Source organism: Calidris pugnax, unplaced genomic scaffold, assembly GCF_001431845.1.
Source record: "Calidris pugnax isolate Ruff unplaced genomic scaffold, ASM143184v1 scaffold17, whole genome shotgun sequence".
Classification (NCBI taxonomy): Eukaryota; Metazoa; Chordata; class Aves; order Charadriiformes; family Scolopacidae; genus Calidris; species Calidris pugnax.
The window spans coordinates 4013550-4033894 of record NW_015090794.1 but is presented as its reverse complement, the minus strand read 5'-3'; the positions used below and the strand labels follow the sequence as shown (position 1 = coordinate 4033894).

The 20345-nt window shown below is 50.5% G+C and overlaps 3 protein-coding genes across 3 annotated transcripts; 1 reads left to right on the top strand and 2 right to left on the bottom strand.

Annotated features, from left to right (window-relative positions):
* Nucleotides 1–183: 183 nt before the first annotated feature.
* LOC106884630 (serine/threonine-protein kinase PLK1-like) lies at nucleotides 184–1286 on the bottom strand. The gene is made up of 3 exons (XM_014936151.1): nucleotides 746–1286; nucleotides 473–641; nucleotides 184–347 (listed from the first exon to the last, which is right to left on the bottom strand). The coding sequence occupies exons 1-3, from the start codon at nucleotides 1142–1144 to the stop codon at nucleotides 199–201; spliced, it is 717 nt and encodes a 238-aa protein (XP_014791637.1). The 5' UTR covers nucleotides 1145–1286; the 3' UTR covers nucleotides 184–198.
* Nucleotides 1287–2793: 1507 nt separating this feature from the next.
* Nucleotides 2794–8596, bottom strand: DCTN5 (dynactin subunit 5). Its single transcript, XM_014936550.1, has 7 exons — nucleotides 8482–8596; nucleotides 8280–8348; nucleotides 7698–7816; nucleotides 7153–7264; nucleotides 6433–6535; nucleotides 5684–5775; nucleotides 2794–3177 (listed from the first exon to the last, which is right to left on the bottom strand). Exons 1-7 carry the CDS (start codon nucleotides 8527–8529, stop codon nucleotides 3157–3159), a joined length of 564 nt encoding a protein of 187 aa, XP_014792036.1. The 5' UTR covers nucleotides 8530–8596; the 3' UTR covers nucleotides 2794–3156.
* A 4-nt stretch (nucleotides 8597–8600) lies between these two features.
* PALB2 (partner and localizer of BRCA2) lies at nucleotides 8601–20010 on the top strand. Its single transcript, XM_014936188.1, has 14 exons — nucleotides 8601–8725; nucleotides 8812–8871; nucleotides 8976–9057; nucleotides 9496–11415; nucleotides 12156–12946; nucleotides 13567–13650; nucleotides 14724–14885; nucleotides 15376–15461; nucleotides 15742–15903; nucleotides 16066–16182; nucleotides 16548–16635; nucleotides 17660–17808; nucleotides 19356–19556; nucleotides 19779–20010. Exons 1-14 carry the CDS (start codon nucleotides 8633–8635, stop codon nucleotides 20008–20010), a joined length of 4227 nt encoding a protein of 1408 aa, XP_014791674.1. The 5' UTR covers nucleotides 8601–8632.
* Nucleotides 20011–20345: the final 335 nt, after the last annotated feature.

Genomic DNA, 20345 nt, shown 5'->3' with positions numbered 1-20345 from the left:
TTTTTGGGAAACACCTTGAGACAGCCATGCAGACACATAGACCAGTGTATGCAGAGCATGGGGGAGGCTGCAATCTGGCCAGCAGCAGGGCTCAGCCAGGGCAGGTCCTCTGGAGACAGCATGGACAAAGTTTTGGCTCACTCCAAAACCCAGAGGTGCCCCTCTCTGGCCCCACAACCATGCAAGAGACATTTTGACTCACATGATGCAGCCGATGGACCAGATATCCACCTCAAAGCTGTGTCCCTTCTTGCCCAGCACCTCCGGGGCAATGTAGTTGGGGGTCCCACACAGAGTCTTCTTGCGTTCACCATCATACTCCACTTTGGTGGCCAGGCCAAAGTCACCTTAGAGAGACAGGGAGATGGGATATGACCGGAGATACCCTGGACGGCTGGTCCCCAGGGTGGGGGTCCCTGCTGGGGAAGGGGTGGGGTGGGCACTGACGGGGCATTGAGTCACAGGCACCTACCGATCTTCACCTCCATGTCGTCGCTGAGGAAGAGGTTGCCCAGCTTGAGGTCCCGGTGAATGACGCGTTGGCTGTGGAGGTACTGGCAGCCCAGGATGGTCTGGCGCAGGTAGTACCGCACCTCGGGCTCGCTCAGCGCCTTCCGCCGCTTGTGCAGCTCCAGCAGCGACTGTGGGGAAACGGTCAGTACCGGGCGACACCGACACCCTCCATCATCACCACCACCCTCCCCCCCGCCATCCCAACCATTTCCAGCCCTCCCCAGCCCCTCACCCTGCGGCGGCAGAGCTCCAGCACGACGTAGACGAAATCGGCGTCCTCAAAGAAGCCCTGGAAGCCGACGACGTGGCGGTGGGACAGGCTGCGGTGGATGGCGATCTCCATGGACATCTTCTCCTTCTGCTGGGGCTTCACCAGCAGCGATTTGGGCACCACCTTCCCGGCGAACACCTCCCGGCTCTCCGCCTCCGCCAGCTCGTAGCACCGGGCGAAGCCGCCTTTCCCTAAGAACCGGCCGCGCACGAAGTTGCGCCGGGTCCGCGGATCCACCAGCACCTTCGGTACCTCCTTCCCGCCGGAGGCGGCCGCCGCCGCCGCCGTTGCCGAACCGCCCGCCCGGACGGGCTCTACTCGGGCCGCCGGTCTGGCCGCCTTCCCGCCTACCGCGTTCATGCTGGAAGCCGGGTGCCGCCGCGGGTGCTGGAGGAGCGGAGGTAGAGGAGCGGAGCGGGTCTCTCTAGGCCGCGGCCGGTGAGGAGAGAGGCGGCGGCAGGAGCGGGGCAGGCGCTGCCCGATTCAAACGCGGCCCCGGAGCGTTACGCGCGCGCCGCCGCTCCCCATTGGCCCAGAGGATTTAAAATCCACGCCGCCCGCCGCGGGGCACCATGGGTCCCCCCCCCCCCCCCCCGGCCCTTAAAGAGACAGGAGCGCTAGGAGGGGAAACCGCACCGGCAGCCGTTGGTGGCGGCCACGCGTGGGGTGTCCCGGCACTGCTTCCCCTCACGGGATACGCGGTTCTCCAGCCCTGCCGCCGCTCCAGTGGTTTGCCCACCGGGCACCGAGGGGTTTGTGAAGGGAAACTCGCCTTGAGGCGTCTCCCCGACGTGGGTTTTTTTTTTCGTGGAAAAAAACTGGCACTGGGCAGTTCGTTTCCCTGCAGGTTTTTGTGGCAATTTTCCAAACCCAGACACGGCTCGTTTTTAGATTTCCCCGGATTTTTTTATTGTGTAGGATCCCACCCGCTCCTGCAATTTTCCAAACCCAGACACGGCTCGTTTATAGATTTCCCCATTTCCCCGGATTTTTTTATTGTGTGGGATCCCACCCGCTCCCGGTGGCACCTTCAGCCTCTCTGTCACTCCAGGTGACATCCTGGCGTTGAGCGTAGCTGTACCCGACCTCGTTAAGGAGTTTTTCACTCTCCCCATGGAGACGCTCCCACCCCTCAACCTGCTCTTCCTGGTGCAGAACATGGGAGCTTCTCTGGGCAACCTGTGCCAGTGTCTCACCACCCTCACAGTGAAAATTTTTTTTCCTGTATCTAAATCTACCCTCCTCCAATTTGAAGCCCACAGGACCTCGGCCCACCCTCCTGCTCCTCCCTCCAGGCACGCAGGGTGAGGACAGTGGCTTTACCTCCTACGCTTCCCGTCCCCATCAGTGACAGCTGGTTCTTCAGCCTCAGCTAGCAAAGACTAGATGGTCCCAACCAGCACATTCATAGAATCATAAAATGGAAATGACCTTAAAGATCATCTATTTCCAACCCCCTGCCCTGGGCAGGGCCACCTCCCACCAGACCAGGTTGCCCAAAGCCCCATCCAGCCTGGCCTTGAACCCCTCCAGGGATGGGGCAGCCACAGCTTCTCTGGGAACCTGTTCCAGTGTCTCACCACCCTCACAGTGAAAATCTTTGTTCCTGTATCTAATCTAAATCTACCCTCTTCCAGTTTGAAGCTATTACCCCTCCTATTGTCACTACACGCCCTTGTAAAATTTCCATCGCCAGCTTTCTTGTAGGCCCCCTTTAGGTACTGGAAGGCTGCTATAAGGTCTCCCCGGAGCCTTCTCTTCTCCAGGCTGAACAACCCCATCTCTCTCAGCCTGTCCTCACAGCAGAGGGGCTGATCATCTTCGTGGCCTCCTCTGAACCTGCTCCAACAGGTCCAATTCTGAGGAACCATTGGCACCAGCGCCTCTCGCAGTGGATACGAAGTGGAAGAGTGAAGGGCTCTGCAGCCCCCGCTGTCCCCTGAGGACTCCCCATGCCCTGGCCGGCCAGTTTTGGTCAGAGCAAACTGGGGTAAAGCATATAAGATCAATGAAGCAATACAGCGACTCAGTGTTTGAAGCGATCACTGTTTGTACAAGATTCCTGAAAGAAGGAATTCCCCTCCCTGGGGGGGCATGCTTCCCCCATGCACCTACACCTCCGCTGTGGCCACGCAGCAAAGCCCTCCCTCGGAAGTTCCCTTTTATTGCACTGGGCTAGACTGAATGTTGTCCATCAGAAACTCGGTGGCACCACGCCGCAACCTACTGACGCTCCATCTTCCCCGAGCTGGCAGAGGTGAGGAGGTGAGCCCAGGTCAGAGGGACGCTTCAGAGGACAGGAAGACAAAGTGGCCAAATCTAAGGAATGTTAACAGTGCTGAGTGTTTGAGATCTTCAGTGGAGACTTGGGTTTAGACCCTGGCAGAGGCCACCTTAACAGAGACAATAAAAGAGGTTTTAATTAAGGCAGAAGGGTCGGCTCAAGCCTGCTAGAAGGAAGAGGAAGCCAAGAAACACGTGCAGTGACATGTCCCTCCGTGCAATACAGCTGTGCTGCTCAAGGGATCGTGGACTTTTCCAGCTGCCATCCCATTCCCGCTCTCAAACTGACATCCCTTGATCCAGGGGATCCTTCCCACCCCTCTCCCACGGCAGCAGCCTGGCTTCACGCTGCCCAACCGGCGGCCATTAATCAAGCGATCCCGGTGAAACGTACTATGTGGTGTTGAAACTTTGAAGTGACACCATGGCAACACAGCACACACAGCCCCCTCCCCACCAAATACAGCGCGGTTTTCCACGCTTCCAGAGACAGCTGACAGCAAGTTAACAGGGCATAGAAGTACTAGAGTGGCAGTATAAACTCCTAAACACCTGACTTGCAGGAAATCTTGCAAGAATCCCCAAAACTGTCAGGTCTCGTGATGTGGGAGGCCTCCCATAGCCCCTCACTGCAAATGGTTTCTGCAAGGGCTAGTCAGGTTCTGGACAGCAGGAACCAACCATTTTTGGAAGAAGATGACAATTAGGAAGCTCTCAGCTTCAACACAGAACCTCATGGTCTTGTTCCAGTTGTGCTCCCTGCCATGAGAAGCTGGCTCCAGCTCCTGCTTTTTTTGTAGAGATGCAAAAGGAGTCACGCCATCTGGGATGGCTAGATCCAAAAAGTGGGCCATTTCCAAGTGCTTGAAGCAACACTGTGGGAGCTACTGCTGTACCACATAGGCGTGCCTGATGTTTCAGCGCTGAAGAGAGGGTTTTAGGGTCACCCTGGTGGGTTCTCACTTCAAAGAACAGAAGCAGAGATGTCAGAGCCTTCATAAAACAACAAAGTTGGCATCATTTGGGGGTGAAAGTCATCAGCTCAGAGGCAGGAAGAAGCAGCCATTTCACACTGTACTTCAAGAGTACAAGAGACTGCAGCTCACGTGCACAGGAGAAACCTCACTCTAAAGTTTGAAGAGTCACAACTTTGAGTCACTTGAACAACTGAAGAGGCTTTAATTTATGTACAGTAAAAATACAAGCAAACCAGTCAGTGGTTTTACATTTGATTAACAGCAGTCACTACACACTTTAGTACTTGTACAGCTGTTTGCTATTTAAGGTGTATCAGTACTTTGCACTACACAGAACAGCTGAAGGCTCCAGGGCTGCTGATCTCACAGCCACACACCATGTAACTCATCTGTGTCCTGGCCCCCAGCTGCTACACTACAACACGCAGGAGCCCCGGTTTTAAAAGCTAGAGAAGGACGATGCTAAGCTTTAATATAACACAACCAGAGCAGGCAGATTCATTTTTAGCCAGTTGTCTGGTACTGAGTCAGATACACACAAGTGTCAGCTGTCTCCAGCCTTCACAGAGCTGCTCCCAGCAAGAATTATTCCTGCTCTAATTAATGCGACCAAAAAGAAATGTTCACTCTTTCCAAGAAGTCTGAATCTCCTTCGTAAGTTTTATAATGCAAAAAAGCACCAAAGAGCTTTCTGCAAATACACATAGTAGGTAATAAGTGGGGACAATTGCAGCATTCTCTCACCCACCTCTAGTTTCTGCTTTTAATTACCCACTTTCTACTGCATTTAATTCTGTGAGTGACACAGCAATCCTCTTTCCAAAGCCCTTTGGCTCTTTAAGGTCTGTGATGTTCAGAGAGTAGAACATGCATCAGCCATGACAGCCCTAACCCCGTGTGACAGGTGAGAGCACAGGACTGATGTCTGCTTCAAGAGCTAAAAGCTAGGAAGCGTCCTGTCAGGCAAGGCACTGAAAGACAGGTTTCAATGTCAGCCAGAAGTCCTAAAGCCAATCCCAGGATGATGAATAATATTCTACCTCTATAGGAGAGAATCTTGGTCCATGGAGACATAAGGAAGAGGCCGTCCAACTCAACAAGCAGGCCTACAGAGCAGTAAATATTTTTCCAAAGGAAAACACTGGGTCTAATGAAGCCTGGTAGGTAACTGCCCATAACACACACATCAGCCACACGGTGCTTCTGTTCTAGGATGGAGATCGCTTCTAGTGACCGTAAACCCACTTGCTCTGGGTTAGGAACAGAACTGACATGAAGGACAAGCTTAGGCTGCAGAGTGTGTCCTGTCAACTCTGCCTTGTTCCCCAGCTGCAACAAGGAGATGGGCCCTACAGGGAATTCTATCAGCTTTCCTAGGTCCAAAACAGTTAATGGCACAATTCAGACAACATGGAATGAAATACATTTAAATGAGCATACAAAGTTTAAACAACATGACACAGCAGCTTTCACGAGGGACTGCTTGGCCAGACCATTAGTGTTGAGGAACACTCACGGAAGTGCTCAGGAACAGCAGAGGGCCGTGCCCTGGTATTGCTGAACAATATCCCTCTCCCTGCCCCCAGAATACTCCTGCGTGCCTTTACTGCTCTGAAACATGGTAAATAGGCTACTAGACCTGAGTGAGTGGCAAAAACTTCTGGTAATAGCTCTTTGTAACGTCAATCATGAGTTCCTGGGTACATTCCGGGAGTTCCCCAGAGAAGAGTCCTGGAAGAAGAACAAGAGTATGACCATCAGTGCTCTTGCAGGAGAAAGCAGAAATAAGCTTGTATTCAACCGTAAATAAATACTAATAGAACAGCAAAGGGCTCTTCTCTCATATTGAGCAACACAGTAGGATCGCTCCCATCGTACGCCCCGGGATGAACATCAGCCAGAATGCAGAAGCTGGGTCCCCGACAGCTTTTGCTTTTCCCCATAAAACACTCTCAGAAGATAAATGACAGGGTGTGCAATTTGTACAATGAGGTCTCCAGCACAGCCAGGTCGATGGGCAGGAACTAAACATTCAGTTTAAAACCTCAGTTTAACGTACCTACCTCCCTACTAACATATGGATAACAAGCAAGTGACTTCCTACAGTTTGAACCACTGAAATCAGAGTCCATGGAAGGAGAAAGGCTCCCTGTGGTAGAGCCTAATGCCTGCTGGGTTCTAGACACCCGAAAAGCTGTGCTGCTTGTGGTACAGGATGGCCCCAGCTGCCATCCTAGCAATACCCTACCTACCTAACCTACACTAAAGCAGCAAGTTTCACAAGTTAAAATTGTTACTTTTCAGTTCACCAAGTGCCCTATACCTTTATTTCTAGGCACTAAATGCTAATAGGCAACTTTGTCATAAGTAAAGTCAGAGGGATCATACCTGGGCAGCCCGAGAAGACTGTGAAAGGTGGGACTACTGTTTCAGGAGGTAGTACCGTGTTGTCTAAGATTTTGCAGCAGTCTTTCAAAACACACCTACGACCCTAAAACAGAGATTAGGCAAAGTTTATACTTCAAACGCTATATGCTTTTGTTTATTCCTAGTAAGTTACCTAAACTTCAACAAGTTTAACTGCTCAAAACTCATTCTGCATAAGGGATAATGGGAATAAATCTTTACCCTGACTGAATGCTCCTCCCAACAGAATTCTCTTCTTCCTTTCTTGAGGAAAAAAAGTCTGTTTGCTGTTGACTAACACATGTTCAGGCAGCTGCACATTAGCACATCAATACACAAACTGGAATGTACGACCAGAGCCATGCAGGAACGAAGCAAAGCCTTCTCTAACTCAGCAGACAGCCACCTTGACTATTTTGTGTTGAAACACAATTCCACTTGTGCTTTGTGGAAAGGCCGTCTTTCCTGGACTATAATATTGTTGGGAGGGATTTTCCAAACAGCAGCCAGCTGAACCCACTATCATCAGAACAGCAAAACTGAAAGCACCCTTTTTTTTTGTGGAGAAGGAAGAGGAGAAAGGAACAGCACACAACGAGCATGCTTGCTCCAGCCTCTTGGTGCAGATACCTTTCCTCTGTTGTTAAGAGCCTCAACCACACTCAAAGAGTTTAAAGAAAAGACTAAAAAAATGGCACTTACAATGACACAGTTCTTGCCTATGTGGACATAGGAGCCAATCTGGGCTGCGTTGACAATGCAGTCCTCTTCTATGAAGACATGATCACCAATGTGGAGAGGGAAAAAAGCCACCCTGTGACAGGAGAGTTATTTCTTCAGGTGTACAATACACAGACTGATCTGCAACACTGTTAGACCCAAAATCACATACTAAGGAAGATTAAACAACTGATCTTTTCTCATCTTCTTCTAAAGGATTGCACAAATGAGGAAGAGGAAGATGTTGTGAATAGACAAAGAACAACTGAAACACATTCTTCACTTAGCCATTTAAATATATCCCAGTCCTTCCATATTGTGGTGTGAAGGGAACACTAACACTGAAGGCAAAGGTGAAAATTTGAGGAAAAGGCAGGTTTTCAGGGACATATTTCTGCAAATTACTGCAAAAGGACCACAGCCCTCTGAATACAGATCTCGGCCAAGATGATATATTTTGTTTAAGTTTTTAACTTCAGACTTTAGGTTTAAAGCTTCAGCATGCCTAATGGAAGGGGACCTCTTACCCTTTACTAAACTTCTTGAAGGGTGGTCTAATGACACTGCGGCTTTTCACCACACAGTGTCGGCCAACACGTACGTTTGCCAGGTCCCCGCGGATGATGCAGTCGTTCATAACTATGGTCTGGAGAAGAAAAGAGAGACAAATGAGCTCTGATTTCTGCGTTACCGGTTATTATAGAGACTCATGCATTGGTCAGGCCATTCCAGCAAGATTACGTTACCTTACAAAGGATTATTTTAATCAAAAAAGTGAGAACAAAGTAAATGACACCAGAGCCTGGAACCACTAGTTGTGGCGAGCCGCACGAAGCGAGCCAATAAATGAAGCCAGGTTTAAAGGCAAACACAAACGTGTTGTCGCAGGGATAAAAGCCCCACGACCTTCTCACACGCAGAAGCAGCTCAGTTTCCGTTCTCAGCGAGCAGATCTCCGGTTGCCAGGGGAGCGCAGAGCAGCGGGGGTGCTGCCGCCGTGGTGACAGGGACCCCGCCGCTCGGCCACGCCCCCCGTCCAGCTGCTGGGCCGAACGAGGCACCGGAGCCGGGACACACACACACACCTTAACCCCCTCCCCGCCGCCTACCTTGCCGTTGAGAACGATGTTCTGGCTGCCGCACAGCACGGACTGTCGGCTCACCTTATTGCCGGACGCCTGAGGGGAGAAGGGAGGGGTCACCGCGGCCGCTCGGAGCCCCGGGCCCCGCCGCTGTCGCGACACCCCAGCGCCTCAGCGAGCCCGACTCATCCCCCAAACCCTCAACCGCCCCAACCTCCCCCCCTCGCACCGTCTCGATGTACTCGGACTTGTTGTACAGCATCTCGCTCAGCTCCATGGCTCCGCCGCCACTTCCGCACAGCCACTCGCTTCCGGCGCGTCACTTCCTCCCGCCAGGCGGCGCTTCCGGCGGGGACGCGGCCTATGGCGGCGCGGTTGCCATGGCCACACGCTTCCCGCGGGAGGCGGCCATGGAGGGACCCGAGGAGGCGGCGGCCGGCGAGGGAGCTCTCAGCGGTGCCCAGAAGGAGAAGGTGCGGTGCCCGGGGCGGGACGGAGCGGGGCCCGGCGCGGCAGGCGCGGCGGTGCCAGCCCCAGCCCGGTGCGTTGTGTCTTGCAGCTGAGGGAGAAGCTGGCGCTGCTGAGGAGGGAGTACAGCGAGACCGTCAGCCGGCTGCGGGTGAGCGGGCCGGGCCGGGGCCGGTAGCGGGGCTCGGCCCGGCGGGGCGCGGGAGGAGGTACCGGGAGGCCGGTCCTAGCCCTCCGCCGGTGTTGTGTCCGCAGCGGGCGCGGCGAGCCGAGCGAGCCCGGAGCCACGGCCGGGGGGCGGCGGAGGAAGGCAGCCGGGGGGAGTGGAGCCCCGCAGGTAGGAGCCGACTGGCGACTTCCCGCTTCGGGGACGGGGTGGCAGGGCCCCGGATTGTCCCGCCAACCACCGTGTGCTGCCCGGTGGCCTTGCCCCACCGGTGATGGCGGGGGGGCCCAGCCCAGCCACTGTCACCCTTCTGTGCCCCCGTGGCCTGCCCTGCTGAGCCGGGGATGGACCCCAGCTCTGCTGTCCCCCTCTCTGCAGCTGCTGCCGCATCTGCTGTCCCCCACACCCGGCCTTGCCAGTGCCACTGGGTCACAATCTGCAATAACATCTCTCCTTTTCTCCTCACCAGGTCTGCAGCGCTCTCTGATCCCGACTGTGAGATCCCACTCTTTTTCTCCTAACAAAGTCATCTGGTTTTACCGTGTGATGTTTTTATTGAATGGGACTTTGCTGGAGTACTTTACACATATAAGATTTTTTTCCCCACAGGTTCTAGAGATAATGTATCTCCTAGTGCTGACAAACACGAAACGTCTCAGGTACAGACTAAAACCTGCTCTAATCCTGATGCAGAGAAGAAAACATCTGTCACATTTAAACACGTTCCCGAATTCTCCGATAATGAGGTTAGCTTGCCAGACAGCTCGCAGACAGAAAGTGTATGGGCTAGCCAGGAAAACCTGTGCTCTGGAATCGTTAGGCCTGCTCCTGACGAGAAAAAACCCCAAACCTCCAGATGCTTGATGAAGCTGAGGAGACGGGCAAAGGCTCCAGTATCAAAGGAAAGGGAATCAGTGGACAATGGGCATCCAATCAACACGAATGAAACAGTGAAGAATCAAATTGCCAATACAGAGGAACTTCGGTCACCAGTCTTCAAGCGAAGCAGTGTCTTGAACACTGAGGAACACACTCAAAGAGCATCCAGACCAGCACCTGTAGGGAGAGAAGAAAACAGTTTCACTCCTCCTGGTGCAGCATTAGGGGTTGTACAAGACGTGCTTGAAGACAGTGTCCCTCCAGGAGTGCCTGAGCTGTTCCCGAGTGCCCTGGGGGACAGCAGTGTCTGGCAGCCTGTGTCCCCAGGTGCTGAGGCCACATCTGATAACCATGAGACTGCAGGGCCGTGTTCAGAGAATGGTGACTCTGTTTTGCTTGACATCAGTGGTGATGGAGGAAAAGGATCTTCCAGTATAACAAAACAAACAGACAATGAAAGTATGTGTGAAGATCAGGGAGAGTTACGTAGACTCTTGGATTTCATGTCAGAAAATGAAGTATTGCCTGCTGATGGAAATAACTCTGTAGCTAATGAGAGCAAAAGCTGTGAAGGAAATCAAAGTGACACTAGTAGCTTAAATCTCTTTCCTACAGATCTCGCTCTGGGCAATGTTGAAGAACCGTTGGAGAATCAAAAACCTGAAATTCAGTCAAGACTTTCTGATCCAGAAAAGGTGGCAGCTCCTGAAAGCGCATTGAACTCTTGCACTGTGGTTGAAGGGCTTCTCTTTCCCGTAGAGTACTACGTCAGAACAACTCGACGCATGTCTAATTGCCAGAGGAAAGTGGATCTTGATGCTGTAATTCTCAGCCAGCTGGGCAGAAGCAAGAAAGCTCAGCGAAGTAAGTGTAAGCAGAAAGATGCAAATTCAGATCGGCCCTCCCAAGAAAGAGCTGAAAATGATTTGGAGTCAGAGGTCATACCGTTCCCTTTTCTTGGTGCAGAAAATGATCCAGCAAATTCAAGTAGTCCTCAGAAATCTCTTCCTGCCTCCAGTGGTAGCAGCACGTCACTCGGATCGATTTCTCAAAGCAGTATCACTGGCACAAAGGGAGATCGGAGACGATTGCAGAGGAAACAAAAGGGAAGAAGAAAATCTACCTGCAAACCCTCTGTGCATCAGGTGTCACAGGAACTTATAGAGAGTTTGGATCTCATACCACCAAGAGACAGCAGTAGTCTGCTGTCAAATGAGTGTCAGAGTGAAAAGGGAAACTGTGAGGCTAATCTTGAAAAGTCATCTTCAGAGGAGAGAAGGTTGTCTGCTGCTGCAGCTCTTGGTTCTGGAGAGCCAGAAGTGGCTGGTGCTCTACAGCCAGCGAGCCCTGGTCCTTCTCCCAGAGGAAGCCAAGTGCTTGGCAAATGCCGTAAGACTCTGTTAGAACAGGTTCAAAATCCAGTTCAGAACAAGGATTCTCTGAACCCAGGAAGTGAGACTTTTGGCAGCCATGCAGGAGATCTGGAAGCCAACTCAAGTGCGTGTCAAGCTGATAAACATCCAGTGGAGCATGTTAAGAGTCAGCACGTGCAAGGAGCCTGCGGGGCTGAGCAGCCCCTAGCAATTAATGTCCCTCTGCGCCGCTCCCTGCGCTCCTCGGCAAGACAGAGCACCAGCCAAATCTCAAAAGGTACTTCATCAAATACAGGTACTTCCTAAAACTAGAACCTGAGAACAAGGCAGGGAAACGTCCCAGAAAGTGCATGCACTGCTGTTCGTGCCCTGCCATATTTTATTATTCAAGAAAATCTCATATGGATTAACTTTTTTTTTTTTAAAAGGACACTTTTTTTTTTTTTTAAATAGAGATCATTGTGGTGCTCATGTTTCTTGCATAATTCCAGAAACTTCTTCAGCACAGTGATGGGGAGTAAACAGTTGTGCACAGATGAGGACCAGGGCTGAGAATTTCTTCAGCTGCCTTTGCTGTTAGAGCAAATGTTATGTGCACTGGACCTGATTTTCCAGCAAATGGATATAAATCTGTTTCTCTGACTAAGTCTGCATATTAATGATTTTTTTTTTTTTTAATTTTTTTTTTAGTGCTGACAGTTGTGAAACACAAAGAGCAGTGTTATAGTTTGAGAGTCTGAGAATATTGTAAAAGGAGAACGTGGTGGGAAAAAATCAAACAAAACAAACTGACCAAGCGCTCGGTCGATTCTGGCAGTCTTTGGCAATGATATTTTTGCTGAAGGCTTGATGCAGAGCAATTGAGGAGTGTAATGTTTTTCCAGAAAAGTGCCACTTCCACATGTTAAGATGGATATAGCTTGGTTTTGGTTTTAATAGATTAGAGTGACACTCTGGATGAGAGATTCTGGTTATTTTATGATGTGATGTTCTTGTATTGTGTTTTTCTTTGTCTAGATGAAAGCAAAAGAGGACGTAGCTGCCCAAGGGGTTCAGAGGACCCTGCTTCTTTTGGCCTCCCTGCTCTGGACCCCGACATTTGCAGCTCTCTCTTCTCCTTTCGCAGTCTCCAGTGGCTTGTCCCCAAACTGGGTATCAGAGACTTTCACTTACCAGATGAGGAATTTGGAGTGCTAAAACTTGAGAAATTACAATCTTCCCCTGTGAATGACTTGGAGGTTTTTGTTCCTACTGTGTTTGGAGATGGTGCAGCCTCGGAGAACACACAAGATGTACAAATGAATCCAGAAGAAAAAGGACTCAAAAGTAATTTGATTTCACCTTTCAAAAATGGATCGCCCAAGCTACCTCATGTAGAAAGCCCAACTTCCAAGAAAGAACATTCCACCCATGCACTGTTCTTTACTCCCACGGGGACTGCCTTAGCTGGGGCTCCTACTCAGCCTGAGTCTCCAAATTCCTCATATGTTTTCCCCATTGTGGGTGCAACCCCAGCTGTTTTACCATCAGTGGGCAGTGAGGTCTTCCCCAAGGCACCTTCTGTACCTCCCTCGCAAGCGAGCCTGCATCCCTCCAAAGGAGCATCTGCCCAGGTGGTGGATGATGGGGAGTGCAAAGACTCTGCCGTTCCACTGCACTCTGCTGGAAAAGAGGAGGAACAAAGTACAACGTTTCATTTAGAAACTGAAAGAGTTCCCCATAATAAATCTGATGAGACTGTGACCTTGGAGAAGCATCAGCAACCAGAGAGCAAACAGCAGAGATCCTGCAGGGCTTCTCCTGAACAGGTAACAAGCTGGCCTCTTTGCCAAGGGTACTAAGCCAGTGGTTTTGTGGGTGAACCCCTTTTCCAGAATCTCACCTCACTTCAGGGGAAGGAACTCTTTGTGAGCTAGCCCTGCATGTTGTCATTTAACTGACTTGGTAAATGTTTGGTTTTCATCTGTTGCTTCAGGTCTTTTGACCTCAAGAGCAAATTCTTTAAAATCCTGTTTGATGGAACTGGAGATGTGGGTTTCAGTGCTTATTGCAGGTGTGTATTTGAAACGTGTGTATGAACAAAAAGTTTCTGGTACCCACGTAATGTTGGTCTACCTTAAGGAAAATCTTCAGGATTTGGTAAAGGAGATTAAATGATTCATGTGCAGGATGGATACTGAGAGAATGACTTTACTCTGAAGGCTGAGAGATGCAGAGTGGTGATAAAAGAAAATTTTCAGGTGAAACCAGGAAATAATCCATCTGGGATCTCCTGTTTTTCAAAGACATGCAAATACTAGAAGAGATGCTTCTACCATAGCTGTCCAACAACTGCATGCAGAATGAATTCATGCTTCTGCCTCATTCTTGCAGGTGCTGAATGTAATTTCAAAGTTGAATTATTCTCATTCTTTACTTGTTTGTGCAGAGGAAAGATGAAGCAGAACAGTTGAGTCCAGTACTGCTCGATGGCCTGAGAGAAGAGAGCTTGCAGCTTGTATCAAAGCTAAAGGTGGGATAACATCAGATAACTGTTGATCGACTCAGTAGCAGCTCTTTAACGCTAAGTTTAACAAAAAATGCAATCAAAAATGCAGGATGGCTTGTTGAACAAACTAGATTGCTGTCTAACGTGATCAGTTCCGTGTCACTTGTAGTAAAGCATGCTGAAAGGTTGGATTGCTGTATATCTCCTCCTGACTGATAAAGGATTTCAGTGCTTGTTTCTAAGTAACGAATGTCTAAACATAACAAATGTCTTAACAAACGGAACTGCTGCATTTTTCTTCAGCCCCAGGTAAAATGATCTCAGCCCTTGTACATGCTTCTGGAAGGGAGCCTTGAGTGCACATGCAGTGACCAAGGCAAATATTGCCCAGGACTGTTTGCACAGCTGAGCCGTGGGCTCTTCCTCCTGTAGTGGTGTCTGTCCTTCTGCTGCCCTCTGTCTCACAGCGGGTAGGGAAGGGTTGGCAGGCAAGGAAGCAACATCTGTGGGAAAGCCTGTTGAACTCCGAATGAGCTTGCTGGGGGCTGAGTCACCTCTAGGTTTTCCAAACCAAAGTACAAAGTTTTCCTCAAGAAGCAAGCCTGGGGGGGTTAATGGAACCAGCCAACAATAATATGGCTGAAGCTGAAAACTTTTTTACAAGGGACAAGAGAAAGCCCTTGCTTTGTTCAGCTTTAAACTCAGTCTGTGCTACTGCAAGTCTCCCCTCCTGTTTGTGCAACAAGGGAAGCAAGTGCATGGCAGCAAGTAGGTGGCACTTGGGCTTTGTTGTGGCTGTGCTGTGGTACCCGTAGGGCTGTCCCAGCTCTGGGCTCTGCTGTGTCCCTCTCGTTTCAAATGACAAATGATTTTTATGATGTGAGCCAATATATTTGCTGCTTTAAGGGTAAAACCTACCAGGCTTGTTTTCCTTGGTGCCTTACTGACTCCTTGCTCAAAATTAAACCTTGTGAGCATGAAGTTTTAGCCTTAAATTCTCATCCCACTGAATGTCAAGCATTTTTCTCAGTCTGAACCCCCCAGGTTAGATCAGCATGTCTATCAGAAGAAAAAGAGTGCTGCTTTGTTTTGGGCAGGATTGTTCTGGTTCCTGTGCTGTGGATGTGAGTACCATGTGGTGGGATGCAGCTGGTGGCAGAGAGCTGTGTGTGGTGACAGCCTGTGAGAATTCTGTCTCCTTGTGGAAACCTCTGGCATCTGACCGCTGGGGAAAAGTCTATACTTGGCAGATTGGAAAGGTATGAACACCATCCTTATTTCTAGAATTTAGGGCAACTTTCTCGTCCCAGTGTGTTAGTTCCCAAGATACAAGGAGCTTGTAGTCTTGGGTGCAAGGTAAGTTCTTTAGGTGGCATAAATTTTTCATTCCATCAGGCAACAGAGGAGAATGATTCGCACTGCTGATGGAGAAGGCCAGTAACTTCTATGGTTGCATATTATCTGCTGGAATTTGATACTTCATGTGTCAAATGTATGGTGGCTGCAGCCACTGACTTAGGTTCTTTCCCCTTATGCTCCCTGGAGACGCTTTTTGTCTCTTGTATCAATGGGGATTGTTTAATTAGGTAAACAGTCAGCAGAGTTCAGCTGTTAATCTAAGTGTGCTTCTTCAGAGGGATCTGAAAATCAGTAGTGCTCCATGTCATTTTACCTGAAACGCTCTAGAAAATGGCAATAATGTCAAAGGGACATTGTGGGTGACACTGAATTCTTGATTTGCTGTCCTAGATTCCTGTAATACAGATTGTTCCTCTGCCGGACACCTGTAATCTTGTGTGTGTAGCATTGGGAGATTTGGAGATTGGAGAAATAAGGTGTTGTATTTATTTCTTACTAGCGCTTTGCACCCTGAATAGCTGCAGCTTAACTCTCCTCTTGTGTAGTTGTTGAAATTATCTCTTACTAATGTGTCACTTTCTCAGTTGCTTTAACAGTTGGAAAATATGGAAGGCATTTCTAAAAATCAACTATAAAAACTTGCTTATTCACCCCTCGAGGTGGTAGACTGTTTAAACATATGCCTATTTTTCTACGCTATGGCATGTTTGAATTGTGCTTCCTTCTGTCATTATGTGTACTTTTCTCTTAATTTAGGCTCTTGCTTTATTCCTCTGAGAATGACTCATTCAAGCAGTCACTAGTAAAAACTGGAAATATAAAAGCTGTTCTTGGGCTAAAGGATAGGAGGCTGGTCAGCAGCAGCAGGACTGTGCAAGAGCAGCAAGTGGAAATAGTATCGTTTTCAGAGACAGGAAGGTGAGTCTGCTGGTTTTGGGGTGGTCTCAGTGTGGAAGCAAAGGAAGGAAACATGTCAGATGTAGAAAAGTGTCAGGTTCTTCTCCTCTCTGGAGAACGTGCTGAGAAAACACATACTTACTGTTTTGACTGCCTTTTTTCACTTGCTAATCTGCTGTTCAGGAGCAAGGACGGACAGACTTTGATGCCCCCTGAAGAAACTGTTTTAGCTTTTGCTGAAGTAGAAGGAATGCGAGAGGCCTTGGTGGGCACCACCGCAGTGAACAGCATCGTTGTTTGGTCAGTGTTTCCTTTGCCATCAAATGATTTTGTGTGCAGGTGTAGGTGGGGGCTGTAGCTGCTGGCTGCAGACGTTGTGTAGGGGTATTGGTTGGCTGCTGATTTGCCTATGAAATGATAATTGTCAAAGGGCCTACACTCTGGCACTCTAACTTCTGTACAGTCGGACAGATAGTGAATGAACTATGCTGCTGTAAGCCCACTCACTTTTGCATCATATTCATTACATCTCTTCCTGTGGCCTCTTGGTGTGGTTTATGTGAAACCAAAAATGTGTCTGACTTGCATAGCCATGTAACTGTGATTAGAAAATGGCAGATAGGGGGTGGAAACGCAGTCAGAATTTGTATTTTCACCAACTGCAGGAATTTGAAAACAGGCCAGCTCCTGAAGAAGATGCACGTTGGTTATTCCTACCCAGCTTCCATCTGCCATCGAGCATATTCCGACTCTGTACGTATGGGAAACGTGACACGCGGTGTGTGCACAGACTGCACTGGCTGCTGTGGTGGGGACTTAAAGGATTAGCATTTCTAGAGTGGATTGAAATATCAGCCCTATTTAGATACACTGAAGGAATGTCAAGGGAAAATAGGTTAAGTAGGAGAAATAAGCCTCCCTGACTCCCTTCAATTCTTGGCTTTCTGCAGTGTGCTAATAAAACGAGCGTGATGCATCAAAGTGTATCCCAAAGCAGCAGCATCCTGCGGGTGGGGAGCAGAAGTGCTGGTGCTTGGGAAATCTCTTCCCTTTCACAAGTGGGCAGCTGCCAGCCTGGCCATGGGAAACTGATGGGAAGTGGTTGTTATTTACATACGCCCCCAAGGATATTAACTGTTCAAACCCAAGATTCATACTGACGATTCTTTCCCACTTGCTTCCCCCTGTGCTGTGTTTCCAGATGGATTTTTGTAGTTTATCAAGGATTTGATAGTTCTCAGTGAGCGTTTAACCCTTTGGAAGAAGAATGTTTCATCCCATAATGATGGCTTGAGCCAGACTCGTTGGAGACTTCCTTGGAATATCTATCCCAGCATATTTCGTGCTGGGCTTGTGGCTGTTTCGAGAGCCACTGTTTTCAGCTGTGGTGGTTTGCATTCTTGTTAAATTTTAAGCTCCTGGGGATTAAAAAGAGGCCCAGAAATTTTACTTTAAATATCACCTCATCCTACAGCAAGTTTAGTTTTTTCAGGCAGAAAGATAAGTGCATAAATCCATGGGGTCACTGAGCTGTCATTCTACTGTATTGCATCAGCCCTTATCGGTCAGCAGCTGCTTTGGCTTTTATCTAATTTGATAAGGAAAGTAAACCATTTCTATTTTATTCAGTAAAAACAATGCATCACTGTCCATGGGGCTTTGATTATGGAGAGAATGTAGCAATTAATTTTTGGAAAATTCTTTGGGTGTGGGGTTTTTTTTATTTTATTCCCTCTTGCTGTTGTTTTTAGTGATGTATTTTTCCTCTGTGTACCAGGGCCTTCTGTTTGTTGTTTTAAGCCATCCCCATGCCAAAGAGAGCCAGTCCTGTGGAAACCCCGCCTTCCGCGTGGTAGCGTTCAACCCCAAAACAGCCAGGAGCACGGGGGTGATGTTCTCCTCCCTCCCACCAGGCCATGCTGGAAGGTGAGTACCTCGGGATGGGGGGGGGAGCTCCTCAGGGTGGCTGCAGGGCTCCTTCCAGCTGGGTGGGTTTTTTTTTTTTGGGGGGTGGGCAATCAGTTTAAGGAGCTGAGTGGCGCCACTGGCAGGGATCCATTTGCCATCTCACCCGTGATAAGGAGGCTGGCGTTTGTCCTGTAGGTGGGACAGACGCCCCTGGAATGGGGTGAGGGTGGGGGCTGTTTCCTGCCCGTTTCCTGCGCCAGTCTGTGTGCTGACCCCTGCACTTCTGGCCTCGCCGGGGGGCTCCCCTTGCCCAGGGGGGAGCGGTGATTTTCTGCAGGCCGTACCCTTTGCTTTTCCCCCCCGCCCCCCAAAGTGATTGTGGAAATGCTGCTCACTGGGTTCATCAGGCAACCCCCACCTCCCTCCCTGAGAAAACATCTCATTTTTAATGATCTTAATGAGCCGCTCTGAGCCTTTGTGGTGTTAAAGAGCACTTTGCTGGGTTTATTTGTGTGAGGCAGCTGCTTGCAGTCAGATGACCTTTTCCTTCCCCATGTCTTGCATTTTGAAGACTAAGCTGTTTAAGGCTCATTCTTGCGACGTGCTTACGTAGGACACGCTGTGATGGATGCACACAGATGTTAGGGGGTTGAGATCTGGGCTTGCTGGGCAAATTCCGAGTACGTGCTGAGGCTGGGGAAGGGTTGTCTTGACACCCTTTGTTCTCGGGTGCACTGGAGATACAGCGTGTGACGTAACCTGGCCTCCTACACTGGGCTTAAATTTCCTTATTAATTTTCTATGTGAAAAACTAGCGATTCTGGCCTCGCCGGGGGGCTCCCCTTGCCCACGGGGGAGCAGTGATTTTCTGCAGGCTGTACCCTTTGCTCTTCCCACCCCCCCACACAAAGTGATTGTGGAAATGCTGTTCACTGTGTTCATCAGGCAACCCCCCCCCCCTTCCTCCCTGAGAAAACATCTCATTTTTAATGATTTTAATGAGTCGCTCTGAGCCTTTGTGGTGTTAAAGAGCACTTTGCTGGGTGTATTTGTGTGAGGCAGCTGTTTGCAGTCAGATGACCTTTTCCTTCCCCATGTCTTGCATTTTGAAGACTAAGCTGTTTAAGGCTCATTCTTGCGACGTGCTTACGTAGGACACGCTGTGATGGATGCACACAGATGTTAGGGGGTTGAGATCTGGGCTTGCTGGGCAAATTCCGAGTACGTGCTGAGGCTGGGGAAGGGTTGTCTTGACACCCTTTGTTCTCGGGTGCACTGGAGATACAGCGTGTGACGTAACCTGGCCTCCTACACTGGGCTTAAATTTCCTTATTAATTTTTTATGTGCAAAACTAGCAATTAGGTGGTTGAGTCACCATCCTTGGATGAGTTTAAGAGTTGTTTAGATGTGGTGTTGGGGGGGATATGGTGTAGGGGAGAACTTTGTAGAGTAGGGTAGATGGTTGGACTCGATGATCCCAAGGGTCTTTTCCAACCTAAATGATTCTCTGAGTGTTCAGACAAGCAAACTGCAGCACTGTGACCTTTCTGTGTGTGACCTGTAGGTACCTGGAGGGTGATGTGAAGGATGCTTCAGCCGCCGCCGTGCTGACGTCGGGCGCCATCGCCGTGTGGGACCTGCTGCTGGGGCAGTGCACGGCCCTGCTGGCCCCGGACCCAGAGGGGAGCTGGGCGCTGGCCCGCTGGGCCACCACCAGTGCCTGCCTGCTGGCCGGGCAGCGGGACGGCACCGTCTGCCTCTACCGGTACCAGCAACCCCAGCCCGGAGCGGCCTGACAGGGGACCGGGGCGGGGGGGCTATAACCCCCATCAAGCAGCTTCTTAACCCCCATCTCCTGCAGCTTCTGCCGCCTTAACGGGCGCTGTGTGTGGGGTCGGGATGGGCACCGGGTGTGTGGCGCAATGATTCTCTGAGTGTTCAGACAAGCAAACTGCAGCACTGTGACCTTTCTGTGTGTGACCTGTAGGTACCTGGAGGGTGATGTGAAGGATGCTTCAGCCGCCGCCGTGCTGACGTCGGGCGCCATCGCCGTGTGGGACCTGCTGCTGGGGCAGTGCACGGCCCTGCTGGCCCCGGACCCGGAGGGGAGCTGGGCACTGGCCCGCTGGGCCACCACCAGTGCCTGCCTGCTGGCCGGGCAGCGGGACGGCACCGTCTGCCTCTACCGGTACCAGCAACCCCAGCCCGGAGCGGCCTGACAGGGGACCGGGGCGGGGGGGCTATAACCCCCATCAAGCAGCTTCTTAACCCCCATCTCCTGCAGCTTCTGCCGCCTTAACGGGCGCTGTGTGTGGGGTCGGGATGGGCACCGGGTGTGTGGCGCGGGGGCACCGGGTGTGTGAAACGCCATTAAACCTGTTTGCTTTGGAACTGCTCCCTGACTGCTGCCGTGCTGGGGAGGGACAGGGGGGGTCTGCCCGGGGCTCTGCTCTGCCCGGGGCTCTGCTCTGCCCGGGGCTCTGCTCTGCCTGGGGCTCTGCTCTGCCCGGGTTGGGGGGGTCTGCCCGGGGCTGGCTGTGCCCAGGACTGGGGG

Excerpts from the sequence above, each read along its gene's own strand:
- LOC106884630 (XM_014936151.1), bottom strand. The coding sequence starts at position 1,144 with ATGAACGCGGTAGGCGGGAAGGCGGCCAGACCGGCGGCCCGAGTAGAG. Across the intron at positions 642-745 it reads TGGAGCTCTGCCGCCGCAGG|TCGCTGCTGGAGCTGCACAA; the intron begins GTGAGGGGCTGG and ends GTTTCCCCACAG. Across the intron at positions 348-472 it reads CGACATGGAGGTGAAGATCG|GTGACTTTGGCCTGGCCACC; the intron begins GTAGGTGCCTGT and ends TGTCTCTCTAAG.
- DCTN5 (XM_014936550.1), bottom strand. The coding sequence starts at position 8,529 with ATGGAGCTGAGCGAGATGCTGTACAACAAGTCCGAGTACATCGAGACG. Across the intron at positions 7,817-8,279 it reads ACATCGTTCTCAACGGCAAG|ACCATAGTTATGAACGACTG; the intron begins GTAGGCGGCGGG and ends TTTCTTCTCCAG. Across the intron at positions 5,776-6,432 it reads AGTCTTCTCGGGCTGCCCAG|GACTCTTCTCTGGGGAACTC; the intron begins GTATGATCCCTC and ends TTCTTCTTCCAG.
- PALB2 (XM_014936188.1), top strand. The coding sequence starts at position 8,633 with ATGGCCACACGCTTCCCGCGGGAGGCGGCCATGGAGGGACCCGAGGAG. Across the intron at positions 12,947-13,566 it reads GCAGGGCTTCTCCTGAACAG|AGGAAAGATGAAGCAGAACA; the intron begins GTAACAAGCTGG and ends TTGTTTGTGCAG. Across the intron at positions 19,557-19,778 it reads GGCACCGTCTGCCTCTACCG|GTACCTGGAGGGTGATGTGA; the intron begins GTACCAGCAACC and ends TGTGACCTGTAG.